The 19,181-nt window shown below is 40.1% G+C and overlaps 1 protein-coding gene across 14 annotated transcripts in view; it reads right to left on the bottom strand.

Annotated features, from left to right (window-relative positions):
* The window catches only part of LOC142042141 (potassium voltage-gated channel subfamily KQT member 1-like), a 515,171-nt gene that overhangs the window by 226,765 nt on the left and 269,225 nt on the right, over positions 1 to 19,181 (bottom strand). For all 14 annotated transcript variants that reach the window (XM_075051709.1, XM_075051710.1, XM_075051699.1 and 11 more), the window contains one exon: positions 1,594 to 1,669. In XM_075051709.1, the coding sequence (XP_074907810.1) occupies positions 1,594 to 1,669 (76 nt within the window). The remainder of the gene's footprint in view (positions 1 to 1,593; positions 1,670 to 19,181) is intronic.

The following is a 19,181-nucleotide window of genomic DNA, read 5'->3' as shown; positions in this document are numbered from 1 at the left end:
CAAATCCTGGCCACTTGGGCTCAAGCATTCTACATCCAGCGTGCTTAGAGCTCCTAATGCAAAACTCAAAATAATATCACCCGGCTTTGAACTTCCAAAATCTAATCAGCATGGGGAGTCCTATAAGCTATATTTCACAGCCCTAAGAAAGAAAAAAATATAAGGTAATTGCTCCTTCTTCCTCCCTATCACTAAAACCAACTCACAGAATCCTCCCCATAGACCAATCAAGTTCAGTTTTTAAGGTTTGGCATGACTGCTATTAGCTGCCAGCTCCAGAACATTAGGTCTCTGGTGGTTTGAAATATCCTCATTTTTATACCAACTCATTTGTATACTGATTTTATTTTCCAGGAACAGTGTCCTTAATTTTCTTTCTTTCTTTTTTTTTTTTTTTAGATTTCCCATAGTGTTTCTCTCTCTGATGTATTTACAATATAATCCTGCTCTCCTCTTGTTTGCTGAGTTAAACAGACTTTTCCTAGTCTTCTTTCATAAGGTAAGGTCATCTGCAGATACATTTCTACATGAGCTTGGGAAATGTATGTGCTATTCTGTCTACCCTAATTCAGAGTCTTTTGAGTGCTGTGAGCTTATCTCAGACTTCTATCCCTTGCAATTAAGTGCTCAACTCTAATCAAACTTGCTTGAAATTTAGGTTCTTACTTTATCTTTTTAAAACCTCTTCAAAAGGATTATGAAAGTTGATTAACTTGCAGTGGACCCTCTTGGACAAAAAAGCATGAACCTTCAGGTGGAAATAACAGGGGCTTTGAAAATCAGGCCAGAAGTTAATTATTCATTTCCATGGCATCACCAGCACATGGGTGATGAGAATGATGATACCAGAACCACATTCCAAACAAGTTTTATCATAATGGGCCTTAGTAAACAGGCAAAATGAGAGACCCTTTCCAGTACAGCACATTTAGTTTGAGCACTTTGTAACCTGATTGAGAAATTTAACTTAAGATCTCGTAAAGACAGCAAATTTCCAGAGGGCAGATGCTCCACAATTTTATAAAATATGGCCTCTCTATGATGTCCCATTGTGGGAAAAAATTTGGAAATGTGGGCCACAAATGTGAAAGCAACTTTACACAGCATGGTATTCATCAGTAAGGTCTATTGATCTGTCAACCATACATAGCACGCAATTAGTTGAACATTCTCTAACCAGTCATTAGATGGTCAGTATAGACAGTAACAGTATTTTAGCAGGTGCTCCAACAGAGTCTTTCCTTTCACTTCTTCTAGTAGATGGGTAAGTAGTTTATATTGGTCAATATAGTAAAACAACCAACCAACCAGAACCCCAACAAAACAAATGCAGTAAAAAAGAGAAGTGAAAAATAACTGTGCTGACTCATAAATTCAGAAGGTTTTCGTATCATACTACACCCATGGATAGTTGATAGTTTTGCCCACACTATGAAAAAATCCACATAGGCTAAGTATGAGACCGAGAGCCTAAACAGTACCTTAGACTTGTTACAACTGCATGCACAAAGACAAGTTCACCCTCAGAGCACTTTTAATGTCATATACTTAAGCTTACAAATTGTACTTATGGTTAATGGTGCTGCTGCTTACCTGAAATTTTCTTCTGGCTACAAAATACTGCATTCTCCTAATGACTTTTACAGCTGTTCTATGTGCTTCAGTTAATCTGCCAAGAAAGACAGACACAGACATACACCAGCGGGGTTAAAAAAAAGTAGTAAAAATATCTTAATGAAAGACGTTGACTCTAAGCACCAAAATCTACAAATACGTTTTATGTCTACAATGCAAAATTGTAACATAACACACTGTGTGTGCATGTGTATTTTGTTCTGTTGCTTTACCCTCTTGTATATTGTGGTTCTAAGTATAAAAAACTGATATATGAGACAATGAAAGCAGGTGTACAAAGATAATACATGTGGAGAGGATTAGACAGGATTACTGTCAATGCATACAACTGGCATCAGTTTGAAGAATGTGAAACGTTTTTAGAACCATGACTGCATTCCTTATTTTGCATTTATTGAGTGTTTGCCCATAAGCTTTATTACACAGAAATTAAGTCCTTTAAAAAGTACTTTGAATTCTCTAGGAAGGAAAGAAAAATTGAAGTATCACGACTAAAAAAAAATAATTAAAATTAATACAACACACCCTCTTGGCACACGTGTATGTGTGCATGTGGCTGGCTGTATTGGTATTCAAACACAGTACTGGACATATCATAACTTAGCAATATCACTTCACCCAGAGAATACTATATTTGCAGAATATTAATTGTGCCACTTGGCTGGCAATTAATTACCACAGTCTTATTTACGGTGAATTTTGGAGGAGTAACTGTAAGAACAAGTATTTTATTTAAGCACTGACTCCTTCCCCATGGACTTCTTCATTCATTTAAAATGAGTGAACTAAAGCAAACAAAATTTCCTTTCCAAGGAAGCCGCAATGTTAAGAAATCTATGTTCTATACAGACATCATCTCTGACATGTGATGATAACCATAGGAAAGCTTGCCAGCAAGTTTCTCAAGTCTCCTGAAAACACAGTTTGCCGCCTCTTCCCAGTATATCTGACTGGGGAAAAGGAAGTATTGGCTAGGCCACCTACTTGGATGCCACAGTTTAGAGAAAAAGTCTTTAAAAAGTGGAAACATTACAGTGTATTATTTCAAAGTGAAGTAAATAAAAGGTAAAACAAACAGGGACTGTAATTAAGAACTAGCATAATTTTTCATAATTTCTCTTTGATAAAATTAGTGCTTCTGGTTGGGTGAGATACCACAGCCACAGAAACAGAGTTTTAAAAATAAGCTGTCAATAGCTTTTTCTTGCTCTTTCTATTTCAAGTCCCAGTTTGATATTAAATACATGCACTAATATGTGTGAAACTCAGGTGTCTATACTACATATATCCTCACACTTCATATATCTATGTATATTCATGCACATATCCATATATATATACACTCACACATGCAAAACACACAGAAGACAATGCAGGGTGAGCGCGATTCAAGAACCATCGTTGTTGTATACCATCAACAGCATTGCTAAGTACGAATCTTTGCATTTGTGTAAGCCCATCAAAGGGATTTCAGAAGTGTCACTGACAGACTACCAGTAGTTTAGCCTACAGGACCTTTATTATGGTGAAAGAAAAGCTCTCAGCTTGACGCTCAGGGCTCCAGCTGAGCTCCTGTGGCTGGTGACTAGAATGGAGACAACGTTCTGCTTGTAAATGGCACATACTTGATAGAGAAATCTTTGTCTGTCAGCCTGTACAAGTAATATATATATATATTTATAATCAGAAAAGAATCACAATTTAGGGTTTAGCCTTCCTCCTTTTTGTACCAGTTAAGATAAAAGCTTGAAATTATCCCCTAGCTCTAAATGATGTGAGACTTCATATGTATACTTAAGAGGGTTTTTTTTAGGGTAATCCATATGAGATAGTTCATGCATTGTTTAAAGAGCCTCAAATACATAAGCTTCAAGAAGTCAGAGATGGAAACAAACCAAGGCAGTAATTTCTTCCTAATTCCCCTCCTTCAGCAGAAATCAGGGCTACAGAACTTTTTCCAATATGTTACCAAGTTTAAGTGTCCAAAATGATGAGGTTGACTCTTGGAACCTTATGCACAGTTGAGCAGGCCTCACTTTTAGAGAAAGAAGTTATTTATTTGTGAAATACAACAAAGAAAATCACCTGACTATAATTCAAAAGCACTTGATATTGGCCTGTTCCAACTGGCAAAAGTCCCACCAATCTCACTGGGAGCAAATATTGAAAAAGGACTAAGTTACTGTTCAGATTTGATGGTCATTAGCATTAAACTGAGGGACAGAAATACATGAAACCTGGCTTTAATGGAAAAAAGACCGCGTGAGAATGTGCAAACCCGTGGACTAAGATACGTGGACGTGTTAATTGCATCAATAAATGCATAAGGAGCACAGCAGCTCTAGATGACAGAGAGCAACTCTAGATGAGTTAAACTCCCTGCTCCGCATAGCAAGCAGAGCTATCCTCCTGACGGGCGGTTGTGGCAGCGTGGCTGACTGTGATCCTACACATTTTTGGAGATTTTAGCTGATTTTCATAGTTTCTTAGCACTGATGACCGGAATAGGTAACTACGGCTGTTACCAGCAAGGTTACATTTAACTCTGTATTTAGCCCAATACATTTATCCTGCTAAGCCTTATATTTTAGCCCAAACCCTTGGATTTGGCAAAACCCTTTAAGCCTTGAGGGTGTCAGTCTTTTACATGCCAGAAGCACACAACAGGAGAGAACAAAAGGCCAGAGACACTTTAGGTCATGCTTTAGTAGTGCTCAATAGAAACACAACAATGCTTGCCATGAACCTCCTAAAATATTTTGAGATACATAACTCATGAAACAACAACCCGGGGGGTTGTGGTGGACACCGTACTTGCACACTCTTTCCACGTGGCATTTTCTACTGACAGAAGACAGAAACGGACAGATCTTCACAGGTATTATGGTGCCTAACTCCCATGGAGGGGAAGGTTTAACTACTTTTGTAGCTCCAGCTCCCAAATGAAGTCAGTAGGACCTGAGCACTTGCTCGAAGTAGGAATATGGGTGGGTGCCCCTATGAAAGCAGCCAAGCTCTCCTGCCTCTGTGCAGCAGAGGGCAGTGGCACACACACACTAGGAGATGCTTTCCAGCACATTAAAAAAATTATTTAAATTGTTTAAAATCTTTACCCATAACACCAAGCATAAATGCTGGACCTCGTAAGGATGAGGTCCATGCTGAGTGGAGCGTTACTGTTGGGTGGGTTGTTCTTTGTGTATGTTTTGCTCAAAAGAATATGATTAGAGTTTTATTGGTGGACAACGGTGTACATTCCCATCTTTTCACCTAAACAACAGGAAGGTTTTGTTAAAACATTCCCCCAAAAGTCTGTAAAGGAGAACAAAATGACATTTGAACAGAAGCGATCAGGATTTTGGAACGTTATAAGCACATAAAAAAATTAATAATGGGAGCCTGTAACATCTGCAACTGTAACGGATACCATGAAATGTCTACTGAAATAACATATACTTGGATCCATAAGTGATACTGACATCGTCTATAACTACGTCTTCACGTAGGACCCAAGCCTTGGACCCATTTGCAAACCAGCACGTCTGCCTTACCTTTCTGTTAACGGATTGCCCAGCAGGATGCTCAATTTTAAAAGCAGTCAAACCTACCCCTAATTACAACGAGTCCTTCCCAGTTTGGCTTACGGACTCCTGGGCTGTCGTATCGCTGTGGTAGGGCAGGGAAAAAGGGGAGCGGGTGGAGGGCCTGGACCCTATAAGTGAACAAGCAGTCCCCACCCTGATCTGATCTCTCCAGCGACTATTCTAGAGGGTGAGGGGGGAAAGGGGCCCCTCTCTGCTGGCTGACTCGACCTTCCCCTCTGCAGGTTTTGAGTTTGCCTATGGGCCACAGAGCCTGGCGGGACGGCCGTGAGCCAGGGAGGCTCTGCAGCCCCAGGGCTGGTCCTCTGCTCGTGGCTCAGAGCACACTGTGAAAAGTCCCTACTTTTAGCTTAAAACACCTGGATGCATTTAAGACTTTTTGGGTTTTAACTGCAGAAAGGCAGTAGCCTAAGCCAAAGAAGCCAAACATTTTCAGTTGAGAATAATTGAACCAGAGGAGGAAAGAGAGATGATCAAATCCAAAGCAACTCTGGAAACCATCCACAGGGATTTTTTTTCTTTTATTTTTATATTCTGCTCTGTTTGTTAGAAGCTTGTGTTGGCCAGTTCAGACCTACTCTTTTTCTTCTTCTTTTGTATGGAGTCTGATAACTTTCAGCTTAATGTGCTTTGGAACAGTCAGGGAATATTTTAAGTGAAAAACAGATATGGAAACGGACCCTAAACACAGGCAAAGTTACAACTATTCCAGGCCATGCTGAGGCACAGCTCAAGTCTCCAAACAAGCCTGTTGTCAGCGCGATGCACCTTTCAGTCCAGAAGCATTTTTTAATCATTGGAGTTCGCTTCAGCGTAGAGACAAGGGGAAGGACTTTATTCAGGCTGTGCTGCAGGATGGCTGCAGATAGCAGAGCGTGCATTCCAGGCTGGTTTTCCTGCCGTTTATTCAGGTGTCGTGAATTAGAAGAGTAACTACTTTGATCATGAACTGTGGAAAATAAAGGCCACTTCAGCAAGGTCAATTATAGCTCTCTGTCCCAATTTGCAAAACTGGTTTGAGGATACACACTTACAGTACCTGGATTACTGCTGAGCTTCATTCATTTGTTATGTTTTGATTGCTTAGCAGGAAAACACATATAAAGTCACACTAATACTACTTTAATACGTTCATTGGATAATGTTGTAACTCCTGCCCAGAGTGACATACAGCATCATCTATTCTGGAGTTGTTCACTTGACATCAGTTTTTAAGCCAGCACAAACAGTGACTAGGTCAGTGATGGCAACTGAAACGTAAAGAAGTTATTTGAGAAGGTCAGTCCTCCATCTGCTTTTTTGTTTTCCCATCACCTTTGATTAAGAGTATTCACTTTCTGGCTCTGTTTCTAGGAAAGAACTTTGATTCTCAGTCATAACTTTAATTTTTCTCATGTACAATTATCTTAAATGGGCTGATATTTTATTGGGTAAAATATAAAGCAAGCCTTATTTGCACTGAAAGCATGAGCAGACTCCATACAAAACATGAAACGTTGGCATCACAGGATACTTTTGTCTCCAGATGCACATAGGCCACTCACTTTCAGAGGCAAGATTTTTCATTAAACTGCAGATTCCCACCATTACTGAAAGGCAATATTTAGCAGAGATGAATATCACCTATATTCAGATGTAGCTAACTGTGTAATTATCCCATCATAAGGACAGCATGTACCAGTAAGTTGTTGGGGGAGAAGAAGGGTGGGAAAACAGTAATCATAAAGGACATAAAATTAGAGAGTTTATTACAGACATGTGCAGCAGTTAGTCCATATTCAGTCACATGTACTATGTGGACCTTCTGTTGATGGAGACAAGTGGTGGAGAGAGATGGTTCTCATCATAAGAACCGTAAAGAAAAGAAGCTTATATAATGTGTTTTAAATACCAAGGGAGGTTACAACGTCCAAATGAAAAAAAAAAAAATCTTCCTATCAGTAAATGAAAATAAAATTAGTATTACCTTCAGCTAAGCAAAGCCAGACAAAATGCCTCGAGCCTCTTAAACCACTCGAGTTAGGAGAAGGTTGCAGCTTGAATCTGACATGCAAACACCTGGAAATGTCAGGCGATGATTCCGATTCCAGAGCTCACCCCAAGCCAGGAGCAGCAGAGAAGTGCAACATAAATATAATAGAAGAGGTTACCAGTCGTGTAACATTTCATCAAAGCCTTGTGAAGAACAGATACTTCTGGAGAATTTCCACTACTTACATGATGGAAACTTTGTAAGATGCCATTTGCACTGAAACCTGAGAGAACATTTCAGAAGATGTTGGCACAACTTTATTTTTCCCTTTACTCCTAATCACAATCCCACCTTAAACCTACCTCAACTCTATTCTAACCATATCCTTATCTGAACCTTTTCTTTTCAAGCCCATGTTTGGCTCAAAACTATGAATAAATTAGGATTGGCTTCTCTCAAAACAGAGCAGCCTGGAGGCCTATTTGGCTTCACCAAGCTCTGCTGACAGCCTCAATTTATGAAGGAATGCTGCAGATTCTGCAAATCCCTCCTCACCAGGTACGGTCCCAGGCAAAGTAGGAAAGAATACCGAAGTGACATGTTCATGGGGGGCTGCATTCTGGCACCTGGTTATTCTGCTGAAGATTTTGTGGCATTGGTTATCTCCACCCATCCATCACCATATACTCTGCTGCCTCTCGGGATTCACTGCAGAATGCAATTGTCTCTGCTTCTACTTGTCTAACCTGGCCTTTCCCTGAAGGGAACAAGAAAGCAAGCAAATTTCCTACAGCAGTGCTCCTAGGGACTGGGGCAGGGAAGACAGATAGTGGAGGGACAGAAGAACAGCTCTGAGGAGAAACTGTTAAAAGAGGAAGAACTAGGACTTCATTTATAGGGAGCAACTGGCAAGACAATACATTGGCAGAGGAAACACTGCTGGGAGAAGCAGCAGTGCAGGGTGTTTTCCTGATGTTGTCCATGAAGAGAATAAAAATAGTAGAAAGGTCCTGAAAATAATCAGAGGTAGATGTAACCTGCTCACTGAATGTGATTTAATGAGGAAGAAAACCCCTCAAACTTTGTTTTTCTCAACCCTAGACAGTTAGAGTTTTCAGTTACAAGTTTGTTCTGTAATATTACAAAGTGGGTTTATTGAGAAAGTGGGAGAAAAGCTCTGTGTTAGTCCCTTGCTAATTAAAATGCATAATTAAAATGAGTAATTAAGCTTACTACAGAATGCTCTTGTGTCTGGGAGCCCAACTGCCCTTGAACAACAATTCATCTGCTGAACTGTCTCTGAGAACTAAAGTAACCATTGGATATTTTGGTTACATCTTTCCTCTATGTTTCGTTGGCAGCAAAATAAAAGTGCCTGGTCTCTTTTCTGCCATTTTATTTCTTCCATTCTTCCTGCAGTGTCAGAACAAACAAGATGATGTCACAGGGATGTCTTTTCAATGTGGAAATACAAACACAGAAAGATTTTCTTTTTCCTTTTTTTTTTTCTTTTCTGAGCAAACAGCTTCTAGAAATTGCCACAATAACTTCCTGTATTAACACTGTACCATGACTACTTCTGGTCCCAGGATAGGTGAAATGCTCTCGTCTCCCTGCCGCTTCTCATTTGCTTAGAAAACAGACTCTAGCCACAACCACCTTCTTGGGAAGTGGACAAACACTGACAGACAATGGCACATTTTTACCCCACGTATTACAACAGTCGCTGATTCTAGCTGATAAAGGTGTTTTTTCACTTTTCTCTCCTTAAGACTTGGTCTTCATCAATTTGCCTTTTAAAAAATGCCAACAGAACTGAATTCCTAGCTAGTAAAAGGCACTGCAGAGAGAGCCATCACTAAGCCCAAACAACCTCCCAGCAGAGGAGATGCCTTTCTGGAATCCGAATAGCCTGCACAGCGGTGCAGGGGGAACTAGAATGGTACAGCCTTATTCGACGGGCTCTGGTTTGCTCACTTTAAAAAATGCCACAACCCAAATTAATGAACTTTAAGACTTCATTTTCCTCTTCACTGTATTCAGCATTTATGGGAACAACGTGGTGTTGTTAATATACACCAATGACTGAGCGCTGTATTTATGCCTCAATGATTTTCTGTCATGAGAATATAATGCCTGGCAAAGACTGATTCTCTGAAATACCAGTTTGTTTGGGGTCATTAATCTTAATTCCTATCTTGCCTGAATAGGAACTGGATAACAGTCAAGTCAGGGAATAGTTCTGAGAATTAAAACTTCAATAGTCTTTGGGCTGCCCAAAGCTTTACATTTCTTTTTAAAAATAAGTAATTAATTAATCTGCACCAAGTACTAGGGATATACCCTGTGGAATTGAGCAAAATGCTTCTTGTGGTTTTAAAAAACAAAAAAACAGTGGCTTTTGGCAGGATCTTTCCTCAGTAGCTCTTGTGATTTAGTAGTTACAGCAGGGGCTATGGAAACACAACTCCTGAGTTCTTGAACTGATTGATTTAACTGGCCTCTGTCTCTCTGGGTGATCTTGTGCAAGTCCTTTTACCTGGCTATGCTCTAGTTTATATGTCTATAAAGGAAGTGTAAAACCTAAGTCACGGAGGTGTCATGAGGTTTACTTCACTGAGGATTTTAAGGCAATCAGTGGTCCTAAATGAAGAAGTATTTTATTTATAGGATGACTCAGCAGAAAAAAGAATAGTGACAATATGTTTTTCCCTTAATGATGGTAAGGAACAAGGGAGACTGATCTGCAGGCTTGGGGAAACTGCCGTGTCACTGCTCCCTAAGCAGAGGCTATTTTCCAGAGCACTCTTCCCTCTCCACCTTCACAATCTCTGCTCCTCCTCTCCTGAGCACCTGAGCAATCTGGGAATTAGCTCCCTGCTCACCAGATACTCAGCAATGCAAGACATCCACAGCATCTGAAGCCAAGCAGGACCATTAGATCATGAACGTGACCTGCTCAGCAGTGCAGGGGATTGCATTTCACACAGCTGCCCTTGCCCTGAGCCAAAAACCTTGTGTAGAACTAAAGTAACTTTCCAGAAAGGCATCTGGCCTTGATATAAAGACCTTTATATACTGTTAAAAAGTGCCTTATTTGTTATTTAAATTTGTCAGTATTCAGCTTCTAGGCTTCTCTCTCCAACTGGAGTAGCAGTGATTTTAGCCTTTTCCAGCCCCGTCTTTCTCACAGGGACCTTCGGCGGTGCCAGGTGCGCTGCCTCTGGCCTGGCAGGGAGACCAGGCTTGGGTGTAGGGAAGAGTGTGTAATGGTCTCTGGGGAATTGCAAGGAGAGACTGAAATCCTAAACCATTTTTATCATTATTTTTCTGCCTGTGGTTTATGTCATGCTATCAGTAATGATAGAGATTCATAATGGAAATGCTTAGACTGGCAGGAATGGAGAATGAATGGGAAGGTCTGCGTGTGGAAGCATCAGAAAGGGAAAAACAGCATAAAAAGCCCTGTGAGGATGGCAGGTGCTTGTGGGACCTGGACTATCAACATCACAGCACATTTATGAGCAGCTTTTGGAGATACCCAGTTCAGGAACACAAAGGAACAGGTACAGTCAGGAACTGCCTCTGCCTAGACTGAAAAAGGACTCCGGCCACTAAGAGGTGATGGTGGGAAAATACAGAACAAGGCTGGTGTCTTAAGACACCCTAATAAGGAGGCAGAGTACAGAGAATGAATCCTAATGATTCCCAGAGGTGGGAGAGCACGGAGAAGTAAAAGACCCTGAGCACTGTCAGCTCCCAAAGGCAAAAAAGGGTCAGTGGCACCTGGCTGCCATCCCAAGGAGATCCCAGCAGACACCATGAAGACTCAGTAGAGCATTACTTGGCCCTCCGCGCAATTGCAAGAACTCCTGAGCAGCCCACCTGGACACGTGCAGCTGGGCTACAAGCGTAGTGGACAGGCTGCTTGGGTACACACATCGTTGTATTTGTGAGCGCATGATTACGAGTGTGAATCGCTGAAACTAGCCATTTTAAAATAAAATCACCTTGCCCTCCACTAATGTCTTGTATCGAGTTTTGGTACACAACATCCAGTTTATACCAGCAGAAAAGATTCTCGAAAGCTAGCTCTAAGTTTGACTTACTATGTGATCACCTTCAAATTTGCCTTTCAAAGGTCTTGTCAAAACTACATATATTCTCACAATGGTCTTGTGAACTCCCATCACGAAGTCACAAAAAGCCAACTTTTAAGCTCCAACACCAGTTTCTACAAACCTATGTGCCAAGAACAACTATCGCTTTGCCATTAGAGGAACCGGCATTTCAAAACCAGACAAAAATCATGATCTTCCTTTTCTTAAAATTATAGTGTCCATAGACTATTTTGCAGACAACAGTAATCGTACTCGTAGAACCTCACAAGGAACTTTGTGCGGCTACAGACATTTATTAATTTTCCACCCTGTATTTCATCTAAGAACATGCACAAAAACCTTACAGGCCTCGTTTGCCTAATAGTGAAAACATGCAGTGCTTATCAATAGTTTACTACAGAAATAAATATCCTGCTAAAAGTTGCAAGCATCACTTGTGCAAAACTGTCACTGAAACCAAAAGTTTTGCTGAGCTACTTATTTCAAGAGATTTCACTTGCTCATTGAGAAACTACTTTGTGTTCAAAGATTGTGAATCTTTTCTTTACCTTCAGGAAAAGATGGTATCTCTTGGCATATTTTTTTTTTCTTTTTTTCTGGCAGACCTTTAGCTCAGCCACTGGGCGAACAGAAGGAAAGTGTTCATTTACCAATTGCTTGTGACTTACTATTAAAGAACAGGAAAAATAATTTTTTTTCAAAGTAAGTGAGGAAATCTGTGTCTTCATGCTCTGGGGAATTCTGATTTTCCTGTCTTTGTTTCCATCCTAACTCACAGGAAAAATATTTTAAAAGTCATTATGAAACAAAAGATTCTGAAAGCATTTGAGCCTGAAATGATAATATGTTTCATTTTGTCCCATTTTAATACACATTTGTTTTGAAAAGGAAATATTTTATCCTCTTAAAAATTAATGCATTTTATCTTGTTTATGCCCTTTTTCCTCCCAGTAACTGGGACTTTACTCTGAAGACATATACTCTACAATACATCACCAGGAGCAGAATGAAGAGCACATGCCTTAGAGAAGATGTAAACTGGTTTACAGAATACTATTAAAGAATGGCACATCCATGCTATGAATCCTATGAAACAGCAGACCATGCTGGGCAGGTCCAGTTCAAATATTGGCACGGACTTAACTTTGACAATTTTCCACTAATGACAGTGTTCTGAACTGTGCCTGCATCAAATGAATTTTAACTCCTTCTGTTATCAAATTAAATTAATAAAACTCCCCCTCAAAGTTTTCTCATGGAAAAAATCCATTTTAAAGAATTTTCTTGCACTCGAAAGATCATCAGCTCTGTGTTCACTGAAAGTTAGTAGCAAATGAAGATCTGATAGAAGCAAATGATATCCATATAGTATCAAGTACATATGAAGTGATCTAGTTTACAGGGTAATAGCTATTAGTATCAGTGCTTCAAAGTCTTAACCTTTAGGGTTTTGATTTTTTTGTGTGTGTTTTGAGTTTTTTTAATTGGGCCTTGAGGATGCCAGTACTGGAATCAAAAGTGTTTCTAAATAATTATGCACTCATTTAGGTGGCTAACTACCTGAATTGCTGTAATTAGAACACTTAATACAAGCAATTAATTATGTCAACAATGCTGAAGGCTGTTTTTAAGATCTAGATACAGAAAACTGTTCAAACAAAAAAACGCAAGAAACCCCAAACAAAGGGATCTTTATTTCATTTGACATGTTTCCACTGATTGTTCTCTGACAGCAATCTGAGAACTCCTCTTGGAAGTTCTGTGTAAGAATGAAATAAAAACTGGGAACGATGCTATCAAGACTCCCACTGAAGTGGAATTTATTTTTTTTATCCAAGCAATGGACATTTAGATGTTGCCTCAAATTAGCTTTATCTTGTCCTTGAGCAATTGGCTTTATTCGGGATCTGAAGGAGCTTACTGCAGAGGTGAGGCAGCAGACCAAGTATTCACATACTCCAGCTCAAGATTTCAGTGTTCAAAAATGTGAAATACGTCATGACCACCTGTCCGTTCGAAGCTGAAATAAGGACATGTTTCTTCTCTTCAAATATAATTCTGTTGTACAGAAGTTTCCCACTATCCTCTCAGCCTCCAAGTCCTCACAATATTGAACTGGTTTGATAATGAATTACAGTCTTAGTTTTCTAAAAGTTCAGAAACCTATAAACTTCAACCCCATTCCAAAGGAGCCTGACACAATTTATCTTTCTGCTTGGAAATTATGCAAAAAGAAATTATGCAAAATCTGAGGTTTGGCATGGATTCGAAGCAAAACCACTTGAAACACTGCAATTTAAAGTGAATTTACTTTGACAATTTCAGTTTGCCCAAACCTGAAACTCAAAGCAAACCTCAGGGCAGAAGTGTAAACCAGAACAGATAGAAATCAACAAATGTTTACACAACACTCCATGAATCAAAGCTACTTAACTTCACATGACATGAAGCAGAGGCTGACAAGCCAGGAATCAGACTGGAACATTTTTTGAACATAATCTACTTCATTCACATTTAACAGAACAACAGTTCATCCCTCTTATTACTTGCCTTCTCAACCATGAAGCCCCACTCATCTCAGGTTTTAAGCTCCTCTCCCCGTCTTAAAACTCCTATTATCATCACTTCAATCTTTCTCAAATTTTCAAGCCTCATGCCGTGAGAACTATAGGGGAAATAAAGCCATTTTATACTACACAAAAACATCTTTAAATTTGTTCTCAGTAGAATAATCAATGACATGCATCTAACAACCTGGTGAACCAGTTGAGTCTGAGTGATAGCTGATAATTTCCTTGAGTTATATAGTGTCACAAGTGATAATCAACTTAACCTGATACTAGCACTTATCTAAAGAAAAATACCTTTCTTCAAGGGAACAGATCCAGGCAAATAGTTCATAAATACCAGGGTGGGTTGTTTTTTCTTTCTTTTTTTTTTAATGTGGCAATTTTTCATCAAAGCGATGAGCAGTTTCAAGCAGAGTCTTTAAAGCAGCTCTTTCCTGATTACAAACAGAGAGAGTGCTTGTCTCCCCAGCACATGGAGGGAAATGTTCAGTTTGATCCACAGCACAGCACAGTCCGCTCCGTTCCCGGCTACCAAGACTGGCCACGTACACCTCGATACCTTACACCCCTCGGGCCTCTTAACTGGTACGGACTATGCAGAGAGCGCTAAGGATGGAATAATTTTAGTATTCTCAAAGATTAATGGAAAATAAGAATATAGCTCTTCAAAACCAGCATCCATATGTATTTGTACATTAGGATATGTCTGTGCTACATCTGTTATTAGCTCCTATGCACTCTAAAAACCATTCATAACAGAATGAGGAATGTTCTGCTCAGGACATTTATTAGAATTGAATTACTTATTTTCAATGCATCATGAAATTTATAAAATAACATGGGTGAACCTACAATTATTTACAAATTCAGACTATAAGGAACTGGGATACAGCAGGGAAAATATTCACAGAACTGTGAAAGATGATTTTTATCTAACAACCAGCATATAAAATACCCATCCACTAACACCTTCCTCTTTCTCCTACTTCTTCCTCACTTATGGGGAAGACAGCCTTGCTGCCTGAGGCCCTGCTATTGTCCTCTCAGCTAGGCTTGCCCCACTTTGCACAGAATAACTAAATATTCACCAAGACAAAGAAGGTAAGCAACTCTCCAGCCTTGTGGTTAAAGCATTCCCTGGCCGACGGGAGAAGGCTGTTTAAGTCCCTGTCTCGGTGGGTGTTTCCTTTCGGAGTGGAAGAGCATGAATGGGATACTGGGTCTTGGCCTCCAAACCCAGAATATTCTGTGATCTGGTGGTGGGGCATGCTTCTGGGGAACAACATGCTCAGATGCCTTCAAACTGAGGAAAGAATTGTACTTAAGCCTCTCACAATGTGGCTCCATCACGGTATTAAATGACAGGACACCTTCTTTCCTAGGAGCTTCATAATCCTAATCTTGTGCTATTTTTGCTAGTCTGCAGGGGAAAAAGTTTTCTTTTTGAGTCAAATAAATAATTTAATCCAACAGGAAACACATCTTTAGTTTTGTGAAAAAAATAGAAAAGATGTTCATTTGCATTCAAATCAAATGATATTGTTTTTCAAATATTTGGATTAGAAGCTGCAATGGAAAAAAAAAATCAATTTTCAGCTGAGCTCTGGTAGACATATGAAGTCAACGAGTATCACCGAAACCAGTTTCTACTAAGCAAATACAAATTAACCATTAATCTAAATTATGTGATACATTGTCTGTGACAGACTTTAAATCAAGACCGCAGCATCCTGCTGAAGACTCCTCCTGGCTGACCGGAGTGCAACTCCAGTCTATGTTATGTCAAAACCTCAGATGGTCTAAAAAATTGAAATGCATTCAAATACTGAGTTTATGAATACAGTGTGGAGATGCTTCCTTCTGGATTAGAAACTCTGAAGGAATTCACATCTGCCTGACATGACAGAAGTTTTCAGAAAGCTGCAATGAAGTCATTATTTCTGTCCAAAGCAACTCCCATCAACTTGTGTTTTGGTATGAGGCATCCTGGAGACACAGCTATTACAGACTATTGAGACTCTTGAAAACTTTTTGCATTACTGAGGTACTGAAAATGCACAGGAAGTTTTAAAAAATACAGTATCTCTGCCTATCATTTTTCAAATATCTCAGGTCATGTTGTGGAACTGCAGTTTTCCATTCCTGGCAGCCTTAGCATTAAACCCTGAAAGTGTTTACTCACCTACACACCTCTCCTACACCTTCAAAAACAGCTTTTCAATGAAAGTGCCTAGAAAAGGAGGAACTAGCTAACTTTCCAAATGACTGACGAGAAATACCTGTGTAAGCTAAGATCTGATCGGAATTAATGAAGGGTTTGATTCTGCAAACCCACATCTAAGTAATTCTGTACATGAGTTATTTCACTGAACTACATGGGCTGCAGACAGGTGTCAAGCTATGTTCAAAATTAAGGTCTGCAAAATGATACCCTAATTATGCAATTAAAAGTGGTGTTGAGGGAATGTTCTTCAATCATTTATCCTCATTATTTTTGCATTTCTTCAAACTGGGACAAATAATGTATGTCGGCAGCAACACATACTGCTCTGTCATACCTCAGCTACCCAACACAGATAGAGCTGATCCTGTACCCGAGTAAAACTGCAGAATCCCTCAAGCAGTAATAGGCAGCTGGCATCATCCCACAGGATCGTTACTGCTCCACCTTATCAGCTATAACTTGCCAATCTCTATCACGTATATTCATTTTATTCACAAGAAAACTGGACATTTTGGAGACACGCATATATGCGTATAAATAAACACACTTAATACAATTCCATGAATTAAGCTGTTTGGTAACTTTCAGAAAATAATTAAATATGCATTAAAGCATATTTATAGTTCTAGGTTATGAGCATAAATATGGAAAAATACAAACTTGATTTATAAGCTCAAAATAACCTCAACAGTGATTTAGCTATAGTTTTAATAGCATGAAAATGACTAATTTAAGGTCAAGAGTAATTTAGTTTTGACTGACTTGGCAATCCTTTGTTCTCTGGGTCATGTAAGTGTTGAGTAAATTATAAACCTGTAATTCTATCCTGAGGTCAAGGGACTTCAGAATTGATTTGATATATTGGTCTCCTGGAAAGTTCTTCCAAGGCCAGTACCCCCTAAACTGTGTTTATGAGTTGACCGCATTAATAACTAATGGAGTCATATAATATTAGCAGAGGTGAAATTAACCCTTTCAAAGAAGATTATGCTCAAATGCAGGATTTTTAAATGAGAGACAGAAAAATCAGATATATCTGTGAGAAGCCAAGTTTCTATAGAGTACTGAAAAAATAATATGAATGTAAAAAGTTATAGGTATCTCACTTCAGGAACAAAGTTGTACTGCATCATGAGAATTATTTGGGATAATCCTGAGTTTGTGAAGCAAATCCTATTACCTTGGTATCTTATGGGGGGGGGGGAATAACCAAAGCAGCAACTACTCTGACAGCCTATGTAAGAAGCATAAATACACTGAAAAAATTAGCAGCTGCTCATTTAATGCAGGCTTTGCTCTGTCCCCTAACATTTGCCATTGAAAAATTGAGATGGGAAGTAAACTGAGATGTTTTCCATACAAGATTTAAGTGTGCTTTATAGCAGCACTTACTAATTTTGAACCTTTTAATGTTTCCAAATGAAAGTCATCACACTACTAAAAAAAATACACTGTAAAGCCCAGACACACGGCCTGGACTATTCTTTTGTCACCAGGCAAACATTAAAGTTAATGGTCCTCAAAGTGTTTAGGGTTATTTCTTTTGCCCAACGTCACAGTCCTGAACTCATTAGTAAGAGGTATATTCAGATTAGCCTGTTCAGTTCAGATTTAAAAGAAACTCAACAGTAATCACAATCTGAAATCTTGAAATCATTAAGTTTAACCTAGTGTTACCCTCAAGCAGTCCTATGAAAAATTAGAAGTAGGTTCCCCCAATCTCCAAGGCTGTAGATTTCATGGGAATATTAATATCTCCTGGTATCTATGGAGTACCAGGAGATGTTTGTCCTGGACAGTCTTTGGCTATCTCCTTCCACTGCTTTCAAATTCCTAGCAAGAGCACTAACTTTGCTGTATGCTTTTACTTTTACAGTAATTCCTGTATAAAAACCCAACAGTTGGTTAGATTAATGATCAATAAACACACCCCAAGGTTAAAGAAATATCAGCATCAGAATTAAAACTGCAACAGCTCTTACCGCAATGGATGACAGCATTTGACCTGGTCACACAGTAGGAACCAATGTGCAAAAAAAGGAATCATAGCTGCTTGGTAAATAACACAACACAGGAACGTACCCAAAGACCATTGAATGTCACAGAATACATTAAAGTAGCTGTTCTCTTGCAACTTCAAGGGACCTTTGAACAGGTTTTTAATGGACGTTAAAAATAGAAGCCAAAATTTGGACGGGTGTTTCACAATTGGCTTAGGTCAAGCGTTGACCGTGCCTCCTGAGGGGACGCAGCCTTGCTCCCTGCTCGGTCAGCAGATCTCACTGCCTGCTTCCCCCGGGACCTCACCACTGCTCACTGACTCAGGTCAGGCCAGTGGCTCGTCGCAAAACTAACCCTGAAGGGGAGGAAAAAAAGAGCGTTTTCTGTTGGATAAGTTCCCCGAGCAAAATCACCTTTGCAGGGCAGCTGACAGCAGCGGATGGTAGGGGAGAGAGAGGGGAAGGAGGAAGAGGTGGTTTGCAGCAGCGCAGACGTAACCCGGTTCAAGGTGTCAAGACGCGTACCCACTGTCCTAGCCCTCAGGGTCCCCCCGCCAAGTTTGCTGACAAAGGGGTTTTGTGTTCAAATGTGCATTTCCAGACTGGGTAATTAAATCAAAAGAATGCTAGCGCATCGCAAACCCTCCTAACTGACTGACTAGCCCTAACCAGCATCACTTTATGAAGGCCATCACTGTTTCAGGGCCTTGAGGACACTAAGAGGCCTTAGTGGCCCTGACCAGCCTCCCCTGGGCCTCCCCTCATCCCTGCCCATGGGCTCCGGAGCCCCGTTTCAGCCCAGACCCTGCCAGAGCTACGCTGTAGGTGCATTTGTCTCTGGTCCTGTCTCCTGGATGGTCCTCGGACCCACATCGTAGCCTTGTCCCCAGTCTTGTCTCTGACCTTGTTTCCTTTGGGTCCTGGCTCTTTTCTTGCCCATGGCTGTCAACGGACCCATCGTTAGCCCCCAGATCTTCCCACTGTTTGGACCCTGAGGATCTGCACGCTCTTGGTGAGGGCACTGCTTGTGCCGGAGTCACCCATGGATCCCAGCTCG

This window comes from Buteo buteo, chromosome 19 (genome assembly GCF_964188355.1).
Source record: "Buteo buteo chromosome 19, bButBut1.hap1.1, whole genome shotgun sequence".
NCBI classification, from domain to species: domain Eukaryota; kingdom Metazoa; phylum Chordata; class Aves; order Accipitriformes; family Accipitridae; genus Buteo; species Buteo buteo.
This window is presented reverse-complemented; position numbering and strand designations above follow the sequence as displayed.